This window comes from Maylandia zebra, linkage group LG3 (assembly GCF_041146795.1).
Source record: "Maylandia zebra isolate NMK-2024a linkage group LG3, Mzebra_GT3a, whole genome shotgun sequence".
NCBI classification, from domain to species: Eukaryota; Metazoa; Chordata; class Actinopteri; order Cichliformes; family Cichlidae; genus Maylandia; species Maylandia zebra.
The window spans coordinates 42,178,636-42,200,798 of NC_135169.1; the positions used below are offsets into that span (position 1 = coordinate 42,178,636).

Genomic DNA, 22,163 nt, shown 5'->3' on the forward strand with positions numbered 1-22,163 from the left:
TAGACAGACAGATGTGGACTTCCAACAGATAATAAGTGTACACTTTTTTAAAATCAGTCACTGTTTCAGTAAGAAGTAATCCAATCTGCTGAAATGACCTCCATGTGTTTCATACAAACCTCAGGAGCACTTTCCAAAACTATATTGTGAATACACCACAAAATGCTGTAATCATGAAATGACATTTTATTAAAAAATAACACAAGGCAATGTCTTAACTGAGAGAACTTCCAACTCAATTATATTTACATCTATACAGAATCTTTTTCTCTTTTTAAAGTCCATCAATTAAAAGTATGGTGCCAAAATGTCTGTATTCCACATGACATTACCTGCTCCAGTGCCAGAAAAAAACTAAACTAAAACAAACAACAACAAAGCTAAAGGCTATTCCTTTAATCTTCTTTATGAGGGTCTGTTCACTTTCTTCCAGGTACACACCAACATCAGCGGTCCTCTTTAAATGACATCATGTTAAGTTTACAGAGTAGAGCCTCGCTCGGCTGTTAAAAACTCATTTCAGTAGCTGTCAGTCGTCATCGAAGTGGATGTGCTTATTAGCCTCCTTGGCGCGGGCGATGATGATCTTTTCGGCTTTGGATATGAGCTGAAAATGTGACAGGAAATTAAAAATGAGATGAGATAGCAGATAGACAACAGGGAGGCGTATGTATGAATGGGTGCGCTAACGTGATAAAATTACTCCAGGTATTAGTGACTTTTTTTTTTGTCCTGTGAGTATAAAACATGAAGGTGCAGCATTTAGCTGCAACACTGACAAAGAAAGTCAGCTTTGTGTGCGTGTTTAAAGTTGTTTATACACATAATGTAATAAATAATCACAGATGCACTGATGCACACTGCAGCATGTATGCAGATTTGAGTATTTCACATTGTAAGGTAGAGCTCACCTTTTCTGTACCCCGCTTCTTTTCCCTTGGACGATTCAGTTTGACCTGGCGGTCCACGAGGATCTTCTGCCAGTACCTTTGTTCATGGTCACCTTTAAAAATAAAGAAAGAAACAGAGAAATTCATTAAAGGACGCCTTTCACAGTTTTATCAAATCTTTGGTTAAAAAACACAGAAGCCTGATGGCCCGACAGAGCATTTTCTCCATCATCAGTTATGAAATCCATACAAAATACAATTTTTAAAAGGTTTCAGAGAAAATAAGGAAATAAAATTCACACCTGTGAGGATCTCCAGCTTCCAGCTATGCTCTTTCTGCAGCTCTGCTCTGACGTCGCTAACTGCTCTCGCTTCCTCTGGGCTGTGAAAGCGGATGTGTCCCTCAGCGTCTCCTTCCAAGATGTCAACATAGGCCACTGGAGAAATTTTACACAGCGCGTCCTACACACACAGTGTCATTCTTTAGCGGGGTTACGGGAATCATCGTGTAATGTGGATACACAACTGAACTGTGGGGCTGCACCACACCATGTGTTAAAACAAAGGAGGATTACTTTGAACTCTGAATCATGCAAAGCTACAAAAGAAAGTACCTTGATTATTTTCCTCCCTGGTAGCGGCTTGTTGTCTGTAATCTTCACGATGACCCCACTGACAAACTGAGGTCCTTGCTTAGCTGCCTTTTCACTTTTGTTATTCTCATCAACTAGACAAAAGGCAAAAACACAAATCAGTTGAATTTCAGAGGTTTTAGTGCTGAATTCCAACATACTGAAAGCTGTAAATGTATATAGTTCTAAGATAAATGAGATATACATTTCAATAAGCTTCACCCAGATTCTGGCAGCTTGTTAATATACACAAACTGGCCACTATATTAGGTACATGTTTCTAGTACTGGTTTGGACCCAATTCTGCCCTCAAAACATCTACTTAAAGTCTCCACGTGTGGTGCATTCAGAGGTGCTCTTCTGCACACCTCAGCTATGATGAGTTACTGTCACCTTCCTACTAGAGATTGTGAGTGTGACTAATCTCTATTATGACTAGTCTTTTAATCTAATGTTTAACATTTATTTGATGTCCAGTCCCGGGAAGCTGTTGTGTCCAAAATGTTATGCACTCATCTGCCACCAGGTGGAGCTGCAGCCCCCAACAATGTTGTGCAAAAATGCAGAATGATATTATCAAGCTAAAGAAATTAGCTTGAGAGATGTTCAGAGGTGAACCACTACTCCTCCACATCCAAAGGAGCCAGTTGAGGTGGGCGCCTCCTGGGTGAGGTATTCTGGGCCTGTCCTACCTGGAGGAGGCCCACAACACACTGGAGAGATTACATCTCTTGTCCCAGTGTTCCCCCAGATCAGCTGAAGGAGGTGGCTGGGCACAGGGAGGTTTGGACTTCTCTGCTTAATAGAGATGTTGTCATCAAATCATTTTGTTATTGCTTTATATTTGAACTTTTATTGAAATGATTGTTATGAATTGCAGAACAATTTGTTATCTTTCAGCTGTTAATTTGGCATATTTTAATAATACTTGAATATATTTTGTAAGTAACACATTTTCATACATTTAAAATCAGGTTTTTTTTCTTTTTCATTATCCTGTTAGAATAGAACACAGTATCCATAATAGAATTCATTGTTGTGATTAAAGGCTTCAAATGCCTTTGTTTGGACACTTTTTTGCTATTATCCATTAGAAGGTCCTAAAATTTCACTTGATATCTGAGTGTTTCTTTGTTTTAAACTAGACTGTTAGTCTCATTTCTTTTTTCCTCGTTTAGTCGACTAAGAAATTAGTCACCAGGAACGTCCCTACTTCTAGCAAACTTGAAGTCTGGCCTCTCTCTCCTGAGTATCCCCGCCGTTCACTGGATTTTTTTTCCTTTCCTTTTCCTTTCTTTACACCATCCTGTGTAAACCCTCGAAATAGCTGTGTGGGAAACTCCCAGCAGATGAACCGTTTCTTGAAAACTAAGACCCGCCCTATGACACCAACAACCACGCCACATTCAAACTCACTCAAATCACCTTTCTTCCTCATTATCGTGATGCTCAGTTTGAACTTCAGCACGGTCATGTTTGCATGAATGCATGCACTGAGTTACTGCCATGTGATTGGCTGATTGGATAATTGTGTTAATGAGCAGCTGAACAGTGCAATCTGTCCTTGTCAGAGTAAAGCTGTGTGATTTCTGGTGCGATGTTGACGAATGTCGAGTGAAAATTTTCTTTCAATTATTTTAAAACACTTTCCCAAAAATCCAGGCCAAAATCTTTGTCAGTTCAGCATCGTTGTTTCCTGTTTTATCATACACTTCTGTTTTCAACACATGGAAATTTCAGCACTTGCCCACTTACTGCAAATGCCACCCCAGCTAATGCCAAGTTTAATGAGACACGCAACATTGGAAAGTTTATGGGATTCTCATTATCATTGTGGTGCTTTCTCAACTTACCTGTGGATGCAGAAAAAGAGATATGTGGGAATTATAAAGGAGGATGGGGGAAACATTTTAAAGTTAGAGGCCTATGAGTGAGGTTTGGAAGAGAACTCACCATTTGCATCCCGAGGGTCACCATCTGTCTCCATCATCTTGTGCTCCTTGTCATTTATTTTAGTCATGCACTTCTTCAGGGCTGACATACTGCTTTTCTGCAAGGTCAGGTACTCCTGCTTTAATCCAAGCCAGTCTTTCCTTGATGTGGAAAAAGAAGGAATAACACGGCCGACAGAGTGGGTTCAGTTTGCTAGTTATAAAACCTTTTACAATTGTATTAACTCGTTAGAACAAGGGATGCAGGTTCGTACTTTGAAAGCACCCGGAGTGGAATCACTTCTTCCCCAATTTTCAGTTTCTCTTTGTGCTTCTTTTTTCTCTTCCTTTTTGCTTTAACTGTTGAGTCGTCTCTGTTTTCTTTGCCCTTCTCAACAGCCTGCTGTGCGTCCCTGTGAGTGGGCGACTCTATGAGGGGAAGGACAGCGTTAACACAACAACCAACTTTGTGGTTTGGGTGTAAAAAGACTTAAATTTGACCTTAAAATGAGGAACAATGAGGAGGTAAAATGACAAACAGCTGTCCCATTTAGATCTTTTTGTAGTTTTCTTTTTTTTTACACTGGTGGCTTAGAGACGACTTACTACTCCGTGCTCCGTCTTTCTCCCTCTCCCCACCTTCACTTTCGCTGGTTTTTCTTATCTTCGATGGTACATCGCTCTCCGATCCCTCCGCCGTATGTGACCGCCGTCTTTTCTTCTCTGACAGTTTGCTTGGTGTCTTGTGAGCGCCGGTGGCCTCTGGGTCAAAATCTTTCTTTTGCTCAGCCGCCTCCGCTTCCATCGCCTGCTCTTTGACTTCCTCTGCGGGCGCCTGTGCCGTGGCACCTTCTTTCCTTTTCTTCTTCTTTCGCTTCTTCTTCTCTTCTTCTTCACCTGCAGCACATGGATGTAAAGAAGCCAGGATAAATACACTTTGCAGCGCTATCCTTTACTTCAATATTGCAACGGCGCCAAATAAAATCACCTATCCGAGATGCTGGATTGTCAGCTGAGAGAGAAATTGGCTTCCTGTGCAACGTCTTGGGGAAAATCCCTGGTTTCCTGGGAGCATCTTCAGGAGGATTGTTCAGCATCTGTTTGAAAGATCAAATTCTTCCATGATCTTTTCTACCAGCCAAAAACAAACACCACGTTAACGTCAACGACATCATAGCTGTGGAAATATTCCCACTGAGTTCTCACCTCTATAGCTTTCTGTGCTTGCTCCTCTTTCTCAAACTCGACAAAGGCAAAACCCTTGGAGTCCCTGGAGGACTTGTATCTGGGGATGCTGACATAAACCACATTTCCACATTTTGTGAACACTCTTTCTATCCAGCTGTGTGTCACATCCTTTGGCAAAAGTTCCTTAGAAAAAGAGAAGAAGAAAGAATCATTAGTTTGGGATCCAAGAAGATTTTAGAGCAGGCGAACAACAGGGAGAAGATGATGCTGTTCTAATACTTGGTCCTGACTGAAACAAAGAGTGGATGCACCAAGCACCTTATCCTCTCTTTTTAAAGACTTTCTTTTGCTTGGCTGAAACTTGTATATACAACCCCGATTCCAAAAATGTTGGGACAGTGTGTGAGAGGAAAAGGATGAAAACCATTATTTGAATGCCTGTGATCTTTAGCCCTCTACCAAAAGTACTGCAGCTGGTCTCCTCAGTATCCAGATGTTCACAGACCGTTAAAAGAAGAGGGGATGCTACCCTCTGGGAAACATGACCCTGTCCTGACTTTTATGAGACCTTTTGCTGTCAATCTGGTTTTATTTACATTTTAAACAACGTCCCAACTCTTTTGGAATCAGGGTTAAAGAAAATGTGAATGACAGGCAGGTGGGGCGTAGTCACAGCCGTGTGCCTAAGGCGACCACATTATCACATTATAGACGTTACATCACATTATTATCATAGAGAAATGTTGCGTTCAGGTGTAATGTATAGAATCGTTTCTGCTCTCTTTAATTGGTGATAATTAAAACAATGGAAAGTATTAAAATTCACGTGAAAAGCAAACATATCAAACAGACACCAGAGGACTTTTTCTTTTTTTTACCACGTAAACCGTGCGACTGTCCACATCATTCGGTAGTTCCCCAATTGGAAGCTGACGCCTTACTTTAGTTCCCTCGAGGTTGAGCTGAAACACACACACACACACACACACACACACACACACACACACACACACACACACACACACTTAAATGATTCTATATTATGCAAATACTGTAAGTTATAAAGCATTAACAAAATGAAAATTTACTTTACAGTACCTCAACTACAGATGAATTCTTTAGCGCCCTGGCAATGAGCTTTGTGTCAGTTGTCAGCTGCTTCATTCGATTGAAGCTTGCCAACACAGATATATCAACATCTATAAGAAATAATGTGTGGTAACAAGTTTAAGGCTGTTCCCAAGTCAAAAAGAGTCAGTGAAACGTATAAAGTATTGATAGCTTCTTACATCCACGGTCAGATTCCTCCATGAGCTTTTTCAGAAAGCGGTCCTTGCTCAGGTTGACGTCGCCAAACCAGAATTCCACTTGTTTCTTCACCTCACTGAGCAGCTGTTTGACTCGGGACCTCTTCTTCTTTTCCATCTCCTTCTTGTCGCTGGGCTCTGCTGCCGCAGCATTGGTAGCTCCCCTCTCTGAGTTAATCATCTCGGGGGCAGGACTGCAACAAAGACGCTTGTGTTGTTATGAGATTAGAGCCTGTACTAAAAGGCAAGTTCAACATATATCAAACAACAGCCATGCTAAGAGATACCAAGATGAAGGCTATGAGTTGGAAAAGTCCATTCAGGTTTTTCTGATCTACCTTGTGCCTGTTCAGGGCCAATGCTGCTGTGAAAGGTTTAATCCAAAATTTAGACAGGTCTGGCGTCTCACAAGAACAACAGCAGCAAGTTACAAAACGCCATACCATTAAATTTAACTATAGAGATACATAATCAACCATATGATCTTAATAGGTGTGATGTGCGAGTACCAACTAGTTTAAACGAGAGTTTCAATAATCAAAACCACCCTTTTGCCCCCAAACTGACATAAATTATGCTGCTAACTCCAAATCCTGCTTCGTAGTAATATTTATATTAAATTCGTGGGGTTTGTTTGCACGTTTTGCCCACTCTGACCCATTTTCAGATTGCACACTCCATATCGAACACGCCCCTTTTATAATGCCATCATTTTATTGATAAAATTATTGGTAAGAAACGTACATATAAACTGTTAGTTTTGAATTTAGCTCTTTACTAAGTGCACAGGGAATGCCTTGCTGCCAGACTGGTGGTTAGCTAACACTGCCGTCCAAGTTAGTAATTGGAAATTCGCGGGTGGTGACTTTAAAAAAACCCTTCCGTCATGCCAAAATTTTTTAAAGTCCGCCAGATTTTTTCTCAACGTTCAGGAGACCGAAAGATTCACATAACTCACCGTGCTCCAGATGCGAAAACAGTCCAGACTAACACCGAGTTCAGAAAAATAACAAACCAGCAGCTAGCGTGATATCTTCACGCAAACGGCGCTGCTTCGCAAAGTAACGTCGCACGGTAAATTCGTCATAAGAGCGAGCCGCAACTTACACAACTTCCGGTGAATAATTCCACCGTAAAAAAACAACAAACACGAAGGTTGTAACATCCACATTTTATTCTGCAAACTAGTGAATCTAAATGTAAGATAATAAAAAACACAGCACAGTCTACCTAATCACTCATTGTATTTGATAGTAAAATAATAGCATAATAACGATAATAATAATCACTTTATACACATGTTAAAATGTCAATAAATAATTTGTAAAAAGGCTTTTAGAAATAGAATAATATTGATAATGGATGCAATGCTTGTTATGCTATCTGTTCTTCAACATTAACATGTTTATTCTTTTATTTTCACTACCACAAAATTTTCAAATTTCGAAACTTTTTTAGTTTTATTTTGTATTCAGCCCTGTTTATTTCTGTCAAAGTCCGTAAGGTGAAAGTAAGTCGTCTATCACTAAAAACAAGTTTTCAATACATAGTGACTATCATTTTTATACGTACTTTTACGTCGCTTTTTACAACTTGGCCGGTTAGCTCAGTTGGTTAGAGCGTGGTGCTAATAACGCCAAGGTCGCGGGTTCGATCCCCGTACGGGCCAGTCACTAATTTTCTTTTTTTTCCCCACCTATCCATGTGGACCACAAAAACCACTTTTCAACTGTCTGTGAAGGTCCTCAGTCATCCAGGTCATTGTTGTCTAAGGAGCTTGGAAAGAAAAGCGTTTGGACCCCAAGAGGGAAAATCGACCCCCTAATCATCCTCCTTGGCTGATTGTGACCTACACCCATTTTCACTCCTTGGCTTGTGTGATTAGGTAAGAGATCATTGGGGGTTCAATGATCCTCTTTGGAGGCACACTCCCGTAGGGCTTAAATGTGAGACTCTCCACCATTTGACCTTAGAACTGAAGAAGCTTCTCGGATGAGAGGTGAAACTTCTTCAAGCAACTTAAAGAAGTCCAGACGCTTTTCTTTCCAAGCACCTTAGCCTGCTCTTGCAACTGCTTTAATGGCATAGGGAATATTTTCTTGACATACACACTGAGGCTCATTGGTAATTATGACTCCAGTGCACTCACATAGCTGGCTCATGTCAAAAATCTCAGATCTTGTCAAACTGGTTTCTTGAACATGACAATGAGTCTACTGTACTCAAATGACACCCACAGTCACCAGATCTCAATCCAACAGAGCACTTTTGGCAGAATGGGTACATCATGGATGTACAGCCAACAAATCTGCAGCAACCGTGTGATGCTATCATGTCAACACGGACCAAAAATCTCTGGGGAATGTAATGAAGTGTAAACTACCATTTATAATGACCCTATACTTCTGGATGTCATAATTCTCTACTGTGAAAACAGAAGTAAAGAAATTACTTCTGTGATTGATGAAACTGATATGATTTCCCTTTATCCATTTTGAGACTTGTTTGCAGGGGAGGGAGAGGTATATTGCTTTTTAAAAATTATTTTTATGATTATTACAGTTATTATATTATTATTATTACTGTCTTCAAAAAAACAATCACAATGCAAACCAACAATTTATTAACAGCTTGTAACATAAGGGCAGTGTTTTTCATCATAGCTCCAAAAAGCTGTCAAACTTTTTGAGCTTCTTGCACATTTCCTCCTCGGTACAGCTCTCAATTCTGCTCTTGATGAGCTGTGAAAGTTGACTGTAGAAGGTCTTCGTCCACTGAGCTTCGAAGTGGTGGGTCGATATGTTGCACACTTTGTGAAGTACCATCAGCAACTTCTCATTGCTGCTGACCTCACACCTTTTAAAAACCCATTTCTGCCACTCTGCCCACGAAGCATCGTCTGTGAAATTCACAGTGATGCTGGCCTTGGTCTGCATGCACTCTGGCTCTCTGTCAGTCAGGTCATTCCATATCGCCCTATAGGAAGAGGGAAAGGGGATAAGCTCTAGGAAAATACAAATTAGTGAGGTATTGTTTTGAATTATTTGATTCAAAATTCAATACTCACACAACGTTTTTCAGAGGATCTGGGATCAAGTCGCTTAATGACAGCAGACCTCTGTAACTCACTCGGTTGCCTTCCATCCTGTTCCATCACAGGGGGAACAATAAAGGTTTTTCATATTTACATAAAAAAGCCTTTAAATATAAGCGTAGTTTATTACAACATAGGTGTAATCTATGACCTTTTAAAAACTCTTAAATCAAACCGTCACAGTCATCCTCGACACTGGAAAACTCCCATTTCCTCAAACATCAGCATCATGTGCCAGGATAATAAAACAACTCAAAAAGTTTCTTACCACAACTCCTGAAGCTTTTTTTTAACCCCTATTGCACAAGCAAGGACCAGAAGCTCGTCATCACTAATGTTTGTCCACCCAAGTCTAAGAGGAACAGAAAGGGTGACATCATCTGGATGATTCTTTGTCATACATTGTTCCAAAAATGTGGTAAAACTAACTAACACCTTACCCGAGGTACACAATATTCTCCGATTCCTTCAACACATCAGCAATGACCTGTACTGCTTCCATATCCAGGTTGTTTTCTCCAAGCCTTAAACATGAGATGGAGCAGTAAATACATATTGTGCAAGCACTTTCCATATGTGGCGCTCCATAAGCAATTGATAAGGTTGCAACCACATGGAAGGGTCTATCAAAGCTTGGAAACAGAATTTTACCTGAAACTCACCAAAGACTCTCACATCTACCCAAAAGATGTTGAATATCTCTTAGTGTATCACAGCTTATTCCAGTCCCAGTAAGATCCAGCTCTGATATTTTACCCTCGGTGAGGTTTAGGAAATACTTGATAGCATTGTAGTCCATTTGAGATAGCGTTTCATCGCTAACATTAACTCTTAGCATCTTTGGTTGCACATCAAGTGCTAACGAGGGGTCCTGTTGCTCAAACAAGCAATGCAAATGGTTTAGGATGTGGGCTCCACTTTCACAGAGAGCTCTCAGTTCTCTGATGATTTTCTCACGATATGCGTTCGCTTTTTCTTTGTGGCAGCAAATCCCCACCTGCCTAGATAGAAGACTGGCATTGCGCTCAGAGAGGATTCCAGAGAGGAAGCGGCTGAAAAGGTCCAAGTGTCCACTGTTGGATACATCTCTGGGACATGATGTGCGCTCAAGTGCGTCAGGCAAAGGGTGATCCGTCACCGCACAGTAAACTGCAGCAAAGAACTCTTGAATAGTAAGATGAGCAAATGAATAGACCTCTTCAGTGAACCCAGGTTCTTCTGCAATTGTCTTGTCGAGGAAAGCACTAACGAGGCTGGACCCTTCTAACGCTGCCACCTCTCGGTCGCTGCTATAAAATAATGTTTGATGCTCCAGTAGGTTTTTGAAGGCAAGTCGACCCAGCTTTAAAACAGTATCAGACAGCTGCTGGATGGCCCCCGCTCTTTGGTCTTGAAGACATGTTTCAGCTCTCGCTTGGGTGTGAGATCGAAGCAAAGCCACCAAGTACTGCACGTAAATATCCGTCATGGTCTTTGGGCTTCCCCCACAAAGATCTTTGCTCTCTTTGAGGATGCAGCAGACAATGTAGCAAAATGCAGGTATGTAGCACAGTGTCAGCATTAGTTCATTTGCAGATACCACTGAGAACATGCGGTCAGCAAGGGTCCTGTCCTGGAAGTAACGAAAAAAGAAGTCTTGAACCTCGGCCAAGGAGAACCCTGCAATGAGCACAAAGCGGTCAATGCAGCCCACAGGGATGTAGCTGATAGCTGCAGGCCGACTTGTGAGCAACACAGAAGCATTTGGTAGTAGTTCACCCTGCATCAAGCTTCCAATAACCTCCATAACCTCTGCATCTTCATCTGGTTCAGTTACAAAAGAGTCTACGTCGCAGCTCCTGTAGTGTCTGAACTCATCAAAGCCATCCAGGATGATCAGCAGTTTGTTGTCATTTGCCAAGATGTTATCCAGTTCTTTAGCAAGGTGCCTGTTTTTGCGCAAGATCAACTCTCGTAAACTTGTGGGCTCGTCAATCAGATTCAAGTCTCTGAAGGTCATGTGTATGATGAAGTCAAAGGCAAGGTGGTCCTTGTTTCCCCCAAAATCAAACAACATCTTTTGCACCAGGATAGTTTTTCCGATTCCAGCCACCCCCGATACCAGAACCTTCCTGACTGGACGAACTGCCTTTGCACATGAGAACAGTTCAGCTGGTGTGATTTTCTCATGCACTGCTGACTTCTGCTGACACAGTCGCTTCTGTCCAAAGGTCAGCACCTCATGCCTTTTATTTTCTAATCCCTGGTGTCCGTCAACTAAGAGAAGATTGACATAATGTTCGGAAAACTGAATTTTCTCTCCGTGCCGGGTGTTGTAGAAAAGCATGCTCTCACTCCTGCGCCTCAGGACTTCTTTGTGTTTTTGTTTCGCTTTGCTGTACTCTGTAGAAGAAAAGAAGCTCAGTATAATTTTCCACTTCCACTCATATGTACTTGTATAGCTGGAAAAAATATATACAGGTATATAGGATGAGGACAGGATACATTTCAGTACAGTGCTTGACTAGACTGTACTTGCGGTATAAATTACCATTCTGTTTCCCCCTTTCAGACACACCCCTGCCAACTAAAGTTAAGAGAAAACCTTATCTTGAACTGATCAACGGTAGTGTAGCTTGTGTAGTTAGTGTGCAGTGTTGTTGATAGTTTTGTGTTGTGTGTCAGAACAATGAGGCGACTGCTGTCTCCAGGTTAGAAACAGGAGTGATACACCTGCTGCTGTCAGACCTGCAGGTATCAGGCTGTGGTGTTCTCCTTTATAGTGGACAGAAATTATTTCTTTGGAGTGGCACAAATAATTTGTGAGGCATCTTCTTGAATGCAGAACAGCTGATTGTTCTGTAAATAGTTTGAAAGGGTTATTTAAAAACTCAAGGTAAAAGGTAAATGGATGCAAATGAATTTGTTGTTTGCAAAACTTGTGCATAGGATTTATATTTGTATTTAAAGTTATGAAATATGATTCATTAAACATGTTTGTTTTTGTTACAGTAAAAAAATATAACTTTTTCTACTCTGATTTTGTTTTTTGATGATTTTAGATCAATTGTGTTAATACAGTATGTCAAAATGAAAACATAACTGTAAATTCAGACACGTGAGGTTGTGCTGAAAAGAATGATACCAAACAAGGCAAATAAACAGTTTTTAAAGGTGAAATGTGGAGGGAAAATCACAAGTAGTTAAAAATGGCCAATTATACCCTGGATCCCCAGGGGGTTAAACTTTTTTTTTTTTTTAAGTAACGCAATAGTTACTTTTCAAGTAATTAATTATTTTAGAATCTTGTAACTCAGTTACTAACTCAGTTATTTTTTTGAAGTAGTAACTAGTAACTATAATTAATTACTTTTTCAAAGTAACTTGCCCAACACTGCTGATCAATGACATTCCTGTGGCTAAAATTGAAAATGCATACCTCTGGACTGAGGTGGATCCGCTTCTTTGCAGTACTGATAGTGACTTTTAACATTAAGAAAAATCCTGGCCGCTTCCTCGCCTTTGCACTCCAGGATATCCAGCACCTTTCTCACTCTCATCCGGGGACCCAGCTGACATAACACTTCCTCGCGATCATCTCGAGTGAACACTTCCCGGCACACTAGGAATTCTACCAGAGAGTCGACCTGTCCTTCTAGTTCATCCACAAGAGAAACTCGCAGCACCCTCACTGCTGTCAAACAGGAATGATGAAAACCCTTTTCCACCATAATTTAATGTAAAACAGTCCTGAGAATGAATCAAAAAATGACGTGGTTATATAGTCAGATCATGGCAAGAATTTCCTCCTTTTGACGCCAACAGGGATCTTGTGAACTGCTGTTCCTCTCCCCAAGTTGAGAAACAGAGAGAGACAAGTTTATATCAGATATAAAAAGGGAAGTGTCACGGTTGTTAAAGAGTGGACTCAGGCGCGGAGCTCAGAAATAATGACAGTGCATTTATTCACAGTGTAGCAAGGTGACAACAGTTCAAATGTGCAACAATGGTGATAGTGCGTGGTAGTGCCCGTCTCTCCTCCAAGTGCTTCCTTTGTGTCCGTAAATCCTCCGTCAATCCCTGGGTGAACACACACACGACAGCAAAATGAGTACGAAGATCAGACAGTACTTCAATAACATTAGCGACTCGAAAACACTACCAGGCTTAGTGCAATACTCCAGCGCTGTCTGTCGCTCAGCCACACCATTAAGTAGCCCTGCTGAAGATGTTTTTTTGTTTGTTTGTTTTTCTGCTGAAGATGGTAGTTGATTGGCAGCAGCTGGTGGATTGACTGCAGGTGCGGCAGCTCCGGGCGACAGCACTTCTGGGTCGGAGGTAGCCTGTTGCTAGGTTACCCCCTAACACATCACAGCGGAGCCGGAGGGGAAGACAGGGCGATAGGAGAGACACATACACACGCACACAAATATGCACACAAATATACACACTGGCAGGTCGACCGGTTAGGGCGCCTTCAGATCCTGACAGGAAGTGTCCCTTTTCATGATGACAGCACTACTATATGTTGAAATTCCTGCTCTTGTTATTTGTAATACAGACATCAATGTCGATTTGTTAATGTTGATCTCTGACTCCATAATATGGACTTTCCCATGAAAAAAAAAAATATATATATAGAAGAAAGAAGAGCAATCACAACAACCAGATTATAAAAAGGAATGTATTTGGTTTTATTTAACGATAGGGAGCAACACATCAAGTCACCAGCAGGGGGTCCCCATCGCATGCACATCAACTACCATCAGCCGCAAGGAGAGACCCACCCCTGTAATATTTACAGAAACTTTGCTCAGGGACACACATGGAAATAAATAGTTTAAATGACAAATATCTACATAACTTAAGAAAATGACATGTGATACAATATTTTCCTCTTGTGATATCACATAACCACACCTCAGCGTAGGGCCAAGTAGTCTTCAGCTAAAGCTGGGTTGCACCTGATGACAGTGAAGCTCTGTGGAACCCAGGACGCAGAGACCAAGTCCATTACTAATGTGTCCACACGACACATTAGTAATGATCACTGCAAAGCTTCCCATCATACATTCACAGACATGTAAATATGACACTGTGACACATGGCGGACTGGATGAACTTTATCAGATCTGCGTGTGAGCGTGTGTAACTTCACAGAGTGGTTAAAGGGACACGTTTGGCAAATATCTTTTCAAGAAATATCACAAAACAAAAATACTGAAACAATGCAACTTTACAAACTACGTAAAAAGAAAGAAAGAAATTAACTCTGCAAGCCATGTTTTTAACAAAGACTTGGATGAGTTCTGAGTGCAAAATCCTTTTTTCCCAAAACATTATTTGCTTCAGTCGTACACCTCCTATAGTGCAACCCATGCAAAAAAAATAAAATAAAATTGAGTCTTACCCTCTAAAAACTGCAATCGGACTCCCTTGCTGCTTTGAAAGACCAGTTATTATGGTCAACATGTGCTAAATCTATTCATGCCCAAAATGTTGGCTTTAATTTGATTAAATGTAAACTTTCCGTGTAATTTTGTAACATAAGTACATGTAAAATGATAAACTTAATGTAATCTGGTCAAATTCAAGTTACTTGATATATGGTATACATTCAGTTTACACCGACCACATTTCCCTTACTGATTAATTATTTGAATAAATAAACCTTTGATTTTATGCATTTTTGTTGCATTTTGCTTAAAATTAATATTTTATGTTTATGAAAACTTTTTTCCAAGTGTGGCTGGTACTAAATGTGTCCCAGTTATTTAATACTAGGCTTTATTTTGTCATCGTTCTCACTTAAGCAGCATCAAGCTGGTTTTCAGTTTTCCACCCCTTTTTAACCCATTGCTACGTTCATAAAAGCTCACTTAGCATCAAAATCCTAGCAGTAAAGACAAACACAGAGCTATCCAGTGGTTATCACAAGCTTGGCGTTTACCCAGAATTCCTTGGTATGAAGTCAGTCATCTATTTAGGCCGATTATTAACATCGCATTACTTCGTAAATTTGAATGCAATCATATAAACTTAATTTGGCGTGGAGTGATTGTGTTTCAGAGGAACATGATAGTGATCTTCCGTTTGCTCAGGAACCTGAAACTGAAGATTACGTTGCTCAGATTTTGTTAATGTGGACATGACCGTAATCACGGCTTTTAAGGCTTTAGTTCCCCTTTATGAAACCGCAGAGTTCCTACTGCTCACACTGGAAATATATCTACTGTTTGGGACACAAAAGCTGTTTGTACGAACTTCAGATTTAAATTAAAAATAAAGAAGTAAAACCAAAGCCTTCATTAACAGACGTGGTTTCCTCTCGTAGCAATAATTTTGAATTCAAACCCACGTATGGTATCTTAAAAGTCGATTTTAGTCACTTTTGGGTATGACAAACAAACATTCCTCCGCACTCGGGAATCCAGGAGCGATCGTTGAAGACATTGGAGGGTGTTGGGATAGGCATAGAGGTTCCTTGACTTCCGTGACACCTTCCCTGACCTTTCCAGATTTTTCACCAACGTTCTCACATCTCCGTTTCAGGTGTTTCGGCAGGAGAAACAGCAGCGGCTCTTAAACTGGGGCAGCAGGCAAAGCTCCAGCTGCCGCACCTTCTCACAGTACCTCGTGCTGTCCCGGCACTCTCCTGCTGGAATATACAGAGGATACGTTTTACTATGCACAGTCGCGGCTGTGGGCTGTAGTGCTTAGCTATGGATATATTGTTGGAAATTTCAGGTCCAGTGCTCTAATTCGTAAACATTTGGCAATCTTTCTCTCACTGTGGTCTGTGGCTTTTTCTAATTAACCGGCACATTGTTTCTGGAAATACCTGACACAGCAGAGGCTTTTGTTGGTTTTTTAAGGCAATTTTTCAGCACTTTAAGCACCGCGGGCAAAGTTTCCTTCACCAGTTTTGTAATGGGGTGCCAACAGACAAGTTAGAGACAGATACTGCCAAGTCTCATCATATGAAACCACAGCTATGTTTATTATGCGCTGGGCTCAAGTGCAAACACAACTAGATTGTCTTTTCATCTTTTGTTTTGTTTTTTAGTTGAAATGAAGGTAGAGTGTGAGCAACTGCATTTAACTAAAACCACTGCAACAATTTTGTGTTGCTAGAAAACAAAGTTTGACCCATCAGGCGTTATTGGTGTGATTCTTTAATAAGGCAAAGATGTCAATGTGATCAAAAACATGCAATAAGAGGATTCAGTGACTGCCTATGAAGGCACTGTATGGTGTTCTGCTTTTGCAAGCAGGCTCACGGAGCATTTCAGTTGCACTTCTCATTGTAAAATCTATTCTGAACTTCCTAAATTTCTGCCTTCTAGAATTTCTTCCCCTCAAAAGAAGAAAATCATAAAGTTGCAATTAAAAAAAATAACCCAAACATTTTTAAGCAATAGAAACTAAAATAAAATTCGCAAAAACCCACAATATGTTGTACATTTATTTATGACTCACACTTGACATTACTGTAACTTTTTCTCACCTCTGCCGCAGGATAAAATGTTACATCGCTGCCAGCTGGCAGGCCGAGGCCTCCACGTGCAGTGACGGTCTCGGAAGGCCTTGCTGGTCCGAAGGTGGACGCAGGTCACCTGGCGTGATTGGAAACCGTGCCGTCCGCACGTGGCGGTGCACTGTGTCCAAGGCCCCACGAGCCACTGAAGTGCACAAGCCTCAGCGGTGCAATTCCTCAAAGAGCTTGGCCTAAAATATGAACATACCTGAAATAGTATTCTGCTGAATAGCCTTTTTTCTCCTTTGTAATATGAACCATAACTGGATTTTTAAAATGTCTATCGATAGCACATATCACCAACAGTATTAAACATTCTTAATCTTATTCCCATCTTTACCTGTGGAGCCCAGTGCACATCCTGTGGGGGACTCTGGTACCATTGGGGTCTTGGCAGTAGACATGGCGGTGCTGTGTGGCCAAACTGGGACCCACACACCTGCCATGACACTGGAAGAGGAGAATTCATCAGATTTCCTAGCTATCATTACAAAAATATTTTCTTGCTAGGGGAAGGTTTTGAGTCTAAACTGTGTTTTTATGATAAAACCTTGTGAAAACAAGCTTGTGCACAATAATATCTTGGCTCACCGGCCCCCAGGAGGTTGTGGCCCATCTTGCACAGGGATGGAGGTTGCACGGCCTTGCATCAGAGGGTTTCCTTCCTGCTCCAAGGCAATTTGGACTCTCTACCTCTTCTGACCTGCCCTCGGGACCCTTCATGCAGCGCACAATTCTAGTCTGGGCTCCACCACCGCAAGTGGCTGAGCATGGGGACCAAGCATCAACTCGCCACCTAATAAAACAAGAGGAAAAGTCAAGTAGATATTAGATGTTTCAGGCCAAAAAATCTTTTCAGATACTCAACAAATGCAGTGAGTAAACGGAGGATTTCTGTTCTTACTGTAAATATTAAACTCAGTGTTTATCATCACTAATAGCACACACATGTAGAGCAGCAGCATACCTGAAGAGGCAGGCTTGTCCTTGGCACAGCTCGGCCGACCGACTGCCATTCCTCCTCTCAGAACAAGCCGGTCCATTTGCTCCCACACTGTTGCCTTGGACACAGATTCTTCCTTTGCCACCTGAAAATAACATAAAATATAAAATAAAATGAGAATGGTGTGTTCACCAACCTCATCAGTTGATGCACCAGGATTTAAAGAAAAACATTACCACACAGCTTCATGACAAAACAGTCTTCCTAAAATATTTGAAAGTCATTCCATGTATTTTGGATTGCATTTCCTTTTCTTCAAATACTCTGACCTTAAAATGCCCAAGAGTATAGTCATTACATTGCTTTTAACCGACTCTGAATTCAAATATAACAAAATACAGTCAGGGCATTTTTCAGCCCTTTAAAGACTCCTTATCCTTTCTATTTAGATTAGCTGAATATGGTATGTTAAGTTAATCTTCTTTGAAACATTGCCTGGAACCTCTAATTGTTGCCGTATGGAGAGGAAGCGTACTATAGGATCAGGAAACGCACAGTGGCGGCGCTTTGATGAGAATGTGGCTGATCATGCCGAAGAGATGAAGGACAGCGTAGCTCAGAGGTGACCGGAGCTCTGTGTGATGCCCCGGACATTCCTCTGTCAATGACTCAGCCACATGAGCCACTGGGATAAGTAAGAGCTTACTGAATATCTGTGTCTGCGGTTACTCTTGAGTTTGTGTGTTTCTACGCTGGATGGACGCATGCTTTCCCAGAACCTCGAAGCCTAAACCACAAAGAACAACACAAATTACTATAAACTGGACTATTCAAAGAAGCATTAGGACAAACTCAACTCGACATTGGGTCCATACAAACTTGATCAATTTTAAGTATTTCTAACATACTTTTCTCAAAAGTCATAGTGATGTTTTTAGTATCTATATACTGCAAAATATCTCTGAAACCTCATTGCAGTTAGCAGCTAAAAGTCTGGCTCCACCTACATTACACAAAGATTTACATGTGGCATTTTTTATCTAGCTTTTAGCAAGAAAACACAAAGGGTAATTCTGCAAAATGTTTAACCTCAACCAACTTTCTTTACTAACAACTTCCTATTTCTAATTCTTGGAGTGTAATAGAGTAACAGCATGATTCACATTTCAAAACAGGCTTTGCTTATCTTGTCCATCGCTGCAGCCCCTCAGTTTGTTCTCTGTTTGTTTTCCTGCTCAGACCTTTTAGCACCAATCTGGCAACCATGGGTCGCTGTGAAATCAACTACTGAAGGCTGATTCACACAGAACCCAGAGAGTGGTCCACATAGTGTTTGCTGGAGGTTGCTGGCAGTCACGCAGGGGCGTAATTTCCAGGGGAGGTAGGGGGGTTATGACCCCCCCCAATAATCAGACGCAACCAATATAACCCCCCCTAATAAAATTATGAATTATCTTGCATAAATAGGCTGTTGATTTTCTTTACTCATTTCAAGTATTACCAGCAAAATAGTTGCATGTTTAATCATCTGGGAATTTACCCAGATTTATTTAGACAGAGATTTTGACACCCCCCCCCCCCCCCCCCCCCCCCCCCCCCCCCCAATGTTCAGCACAAAGTTACGCCGATGCAGTCACTAGCAGGAAATTGGTCGCAAAATGGTATACGGAGCTGCGATTGCTTAGGTTGCAAAGAGGTTGCCACAGTCGCCCATATTTTGCATGGAAGATGCGGACCTGTTGGCAAGCACTAGCAAGCTACTCTCCAAGCAGTAGTCAATGTGTGAAAAGAACAATATAGACTGGAAATGGAGACCGTTCACCTTGAAAGCAAAAGTCCCATCTTCTTAAATGTGTTGGTTTTAATGGGAAGGTCCAATTCACTTTGAATGTTCTCCAGTTCTTGTGTGCATCACACTTTTCACAGTTTCACTACTGCTTGGAGAGCAGTTTGCTGGTGCTCAGCATGTTTAATGCAAACTATGGGCAATCGTGACAATCTGCGATCAAAGAAATCCCAAAGATGTTTTTGGTCCAGTGCCTGCTTTGAATTTCACTCAACATCACCTAGCAACCGGTCAGAGAATTCATATTATTTTTTATCAGGCAACTGATGGTTGTCAGCAGAGATGGGCAGTAACGCGTTACTGTAATCTGATTACTTTTTAAAGTAACGAGTAAAGTAAGGGATTACTATTGCAAAAACGGTAATTAGATTACCGTTACTTTCCCGTAGGAACGCTGCGTTACTGCGTTACTAAAACCGTGATTTTTTTGCGAGAATGTCTCACGACAGTGACGTAAGCAAGTGCGTTCGTGACAACAGCTGTGTGCAGATCAACGATGGATCACATATCGATTGTGGGAGAGAGTATGAGCGTGCAGCGTGTAAAGCGTGGAAGTACTGACCTTACTTTGAGTTTGATTCCATAAAAAGTGACAAAAACATTAGCGTCCATCGTGCGTGGGAAGAAAACTTCTTTTTACAACGAAAAAAACCCCTAAACTTCCAAGCAAGCACCGAGTGCGCAACGACGTAATGGGAAACTCACAGAGAAACTCGCGGATTCTTCAACTGACCGCGGCACACCTGCACCAGGGTAAACCTCCGCCTACCCTACTCCTGCTTTACAGGTGAAAATAGAGCAAAAGGACCACTGAGTCTTTGATGTTATTTATTTTCTGCTGTGTTGTACTTGCATCTATTTGAAAGAGTGAGTGTAAACACAAAAAAATATTTTATTTTATGTGCTGGAATGTGCAGAAAATAGGTTTAAATGTTAAACTAATTTCTTAAAGTCGGAGAATGTTGCATATAATTAAATTTTTGCTTGATGCATAAAGTTAAAAGATTAAAACTGATAAAACAAGTTAAAAAAAGAGAGACTTTTTCATTTGATTACATTTTGTATGATGGATTATGCAGAAAAAGTAGAATTGGGCTGAAAGATCTATCGCTTTATCACCTCTTCAGGTTGTAAATCGTGTTTTTAAAAAGTAACTAAGTAACTAAGTAACTAAGTAATTAATTACTTTTGAAAATAAGTAATCAGTAAAGTAACGGGATTACTTTTTGGGGGAAGTAATCGGTAATTAGTTACTGATTACTTTTTTCAAGTAACTTGACCAACACTGGTTGTCAGATATCTGATGACTAGTCTCTAAGCCTGTGTGACTGAGAACCTTAGCTGCCTTCTACTCGCTTCAAGGCCACTTTCAAAACATCTCAAAGCAGAAGCTTGAACCACAAGAAGGTGGAGCTTCTGTACAAACCATTGAAACTTACGGATCTATAAACCTTACCAGTAATTTGCACAGAAGATGAAAGAGATGTCCTTCCAAAACGGTTTCTGGCAGTGCAGGTGTACAAACCCTCATCCCCTTTGCTTGGGTACTGGATCCTCAGTGATCCTGTAGGCAACAGGCCTACTCTGCCAACACAAAGACAAGCAATCTATGAAGCCTTATCCAGGTCTTTGATATAATCATAAAAAAGCCACAGGCAGCCATGTCATTTTCACAAAAAGTCCTTACTTCAAGGTTAGTTCTTACCTGCTACTGTAGCGCAACTCTTTCCCATTCTTCGACCATGTCACAGATGGGTCAGGATTTCCTACTGCTTCACACTTCAACACTAAACTAACAACTGGTTTCTGCAGGAAAACTGGCATTCCCACATAAACTATCATTTCAGATTGTGGCCCCTCTCCAATCTTTTTCGAACGTTGAATTATCAGCGGGTTTCTTGGTCTGGCTGTGTGGACTTTAGTGTTTGGTTTATAATGGAGTGGCTCTTGCGTGGAAGATTCAGCACTTTCTGGAGGGTGAAGAGTCGACTCATTAGTTTCACCCTGTGCCACAGTGAGCTCACTAAGCAGTTGTGCGATAAGTTGTTCCTCCCGTAGTCCTCCAAGGTCTTCGGCAACGTTTTTCATGATCTCCTCTAGCCTGCGTGTGTCGGCAACGAGGACCTCTGGGATGTAAATTTCTGACCCTTCATCCTCCAGGGTAGAACTGTTCTTTTCACTCGCAGGTGATTTGTCAGCGATGTATTTTTCATCTCGAATGGATTCTTTATGATTAAGCAAACGCTCAATAATTGCATCATATCGGTTGAGGGAGCTGTGAAGCTCCTGAAATCTTTCTTGAGCTGAGATTGCATCCGGTCGCCCAACCTTTTGTCGTCTGAGCATTGACTCTGCTACAGACAGCTTTTGCTTGCTGCCAATGATCTGTAAGACTAAATGTTCTTGTGCCTCACCTGCGACACATGTATATATCCCAGCATCAGATGCACGAACCTGATGGATCTTCACATATCCTAGTGACGTTATGGAGAGGTGTGGTAGGTTGATCAGGGGCTTCCCTTCCTTCAACCAGTGGATTTGGCCCTTACGGAAGTGGCGGGTTGGGCAGCGAAGGACCACAGTTGTCCAAGGCAGGATGTACGCATAACCACCAATGCCCAGGTGAACCTTTTTGCCTTTACGCCACTGGATATAAACTTTTCTCTGAGCCAGTATGGTGGCATCAGGCTTGACAGAGTCTGTAATTAAGAGGACAGGTTAATGCTTGCTTGTTGGCTCAAATATCTGTACTTTTGGACATACAAAACTTTGCATTTAAGGAACCAAAAGAAAAGGGAGCTAACTCCCTTTTCTTT

The 22,163-nt window shown here is 41.3% G+C and overlaps 3 protein-coding genes and 1 non-coding gene across 9 annotated transcripts in view; 1 reads left to right on the forward strand and 3 right to left on the reverse strand.

Moving 5' to 3' along the window:
- Positions 1-168: 168 nt before the first annotated feature.
- Positions 169-7,045, reverse strand: larp7 (La ribonucleoprotein 7, transcriptional regulator). Of its 2 annotated transcripts, none has more exons than XM_004554392.4 (13): positions 6,907-7,045; positions 5,931-6,142; positions 5,740-5,840; positions 5,520-5,603; positions 4,660-4,824; positions 4,442-4,550; positions 4,093-4,350; positions 3,729-3,882; positions 3,476-3,615; positions 1,505-1,617; positions 1,193-1,352; positions 912-1,003; positions 169-607 (listed from the first exon to the last, which is right to left on the reverse strand). In XM_004554392.4, exons 2-13 carry the CDS (start codon positions 6,127-6,129, stop codon positions 530-532), a joined length of 1,653 nt encoding a protein of 550 aa, XP_004554449.1. In that variant the 5' UTR covers positions 6,130-6,142; positions 6,907-7,045; the 3' UTR covers positions 169-529. The 2 variants fall into 2 exon arrangements, with proteins under 2 accessions (XP_004554449.1, XP_004554448.1); XM_004554391.4 differs by having other exon boundaries at positions 4,060-4,350.
- A 498-nt stretch (positions 7,046-7,543) lies between these two features.
- On the forward strand, positions 7,544-7,617 carry trnai-aau (transfer RNA isoleucine (anticodon AAU)). Its single transcript has one exon. It is a non-coding gene; the product is annotated as a tRNA-Ile (tRNA).
- A 937-nt stretch (positions 7,618-8,554) lies between these two features.
- On the reverse strand, positions 8,555-13,676 carry LOC101470521 (NACHT, LRR and PYD domains-containing protein 3). 2 transcript variants are annotated; one of them, XM_076881881.1, is made up of 7 exons: positions 13,184-13,676; positions 12,461-13,101; positions 9,705-11,424; positions 9,483-9,566; positions 9,311-9,394; positions 9,016-9,093; positions 8,555-8,924 (listed from the first exon to the last, which is right to left on the reverse strand). In XM_076881881.1, the coding sequence occupies exons 2-7, from the start codon at positions 12,750-12,752 to the stop codon at positions 8,606-8,608; spliced, it is 2,577 nt and encodes an 858-aa protein (XP_076737996.1). In that variant the 5' UTR covers positions 12,753-13,101; positions 13,184-13,676; the 3' UTR covers positions 8,555-8,605. The 2 variants fall into 2 exon arrangements, with proteins under 2 accessions (XP_076737996.1, XP_004554442.2); XM_004554385.3 differs by lacking the exon at positions 13,184-13,676 and having other exon boundaries at positions 12,461-13,174.
- A 15-nt stretch (positions 13,677-13,691) lies between these two features.
- The window catches only part of LOC101469483 (ADAMTS-like protein 1), a 100,809-nt gene continuing 92,337 nt past the window's right edge, over positions 13,692-22,163 (reverse strand). For 3 of the 4 annotated variants that reach the window (XM_004554381.4, XM_004554383.4, XM_004554384.3), the window contains 7 exons: positions 21,053-22,046; positions 20,804-20,931; positions 17,526-17,646; positions 17,150-17,354; positions 16,899-17,008; positions 16,529-16,749; positions 13,692-15,679 (listed from right to left, as the gene is read on the reverse strand). In XM_004554381.4, coding sequence (XP_004554438.2) covers positions 15,570-15,679; positions 16,529-16,749; positions 16,899-17,008; positions 17,150-17,354; positions 17,526-17,646; positions 20,804-20,931; positions 21,053-22,046 — 1,889 coding nt within the window. In that variant the 3' untranslated portion in view covers positions 13,692-15,569. The remainder of the gene's footprint in view (positions 15,680-16,528; positions 16,750-16,898; positions 17,009-17,149; positions 17,355-17,525; positions 17,647-20,803; positions 20,932-21,052; positions 22,047-22,163) is intronic. The other variant, XM_004554382.4, reaches the window with a different exon arrangement.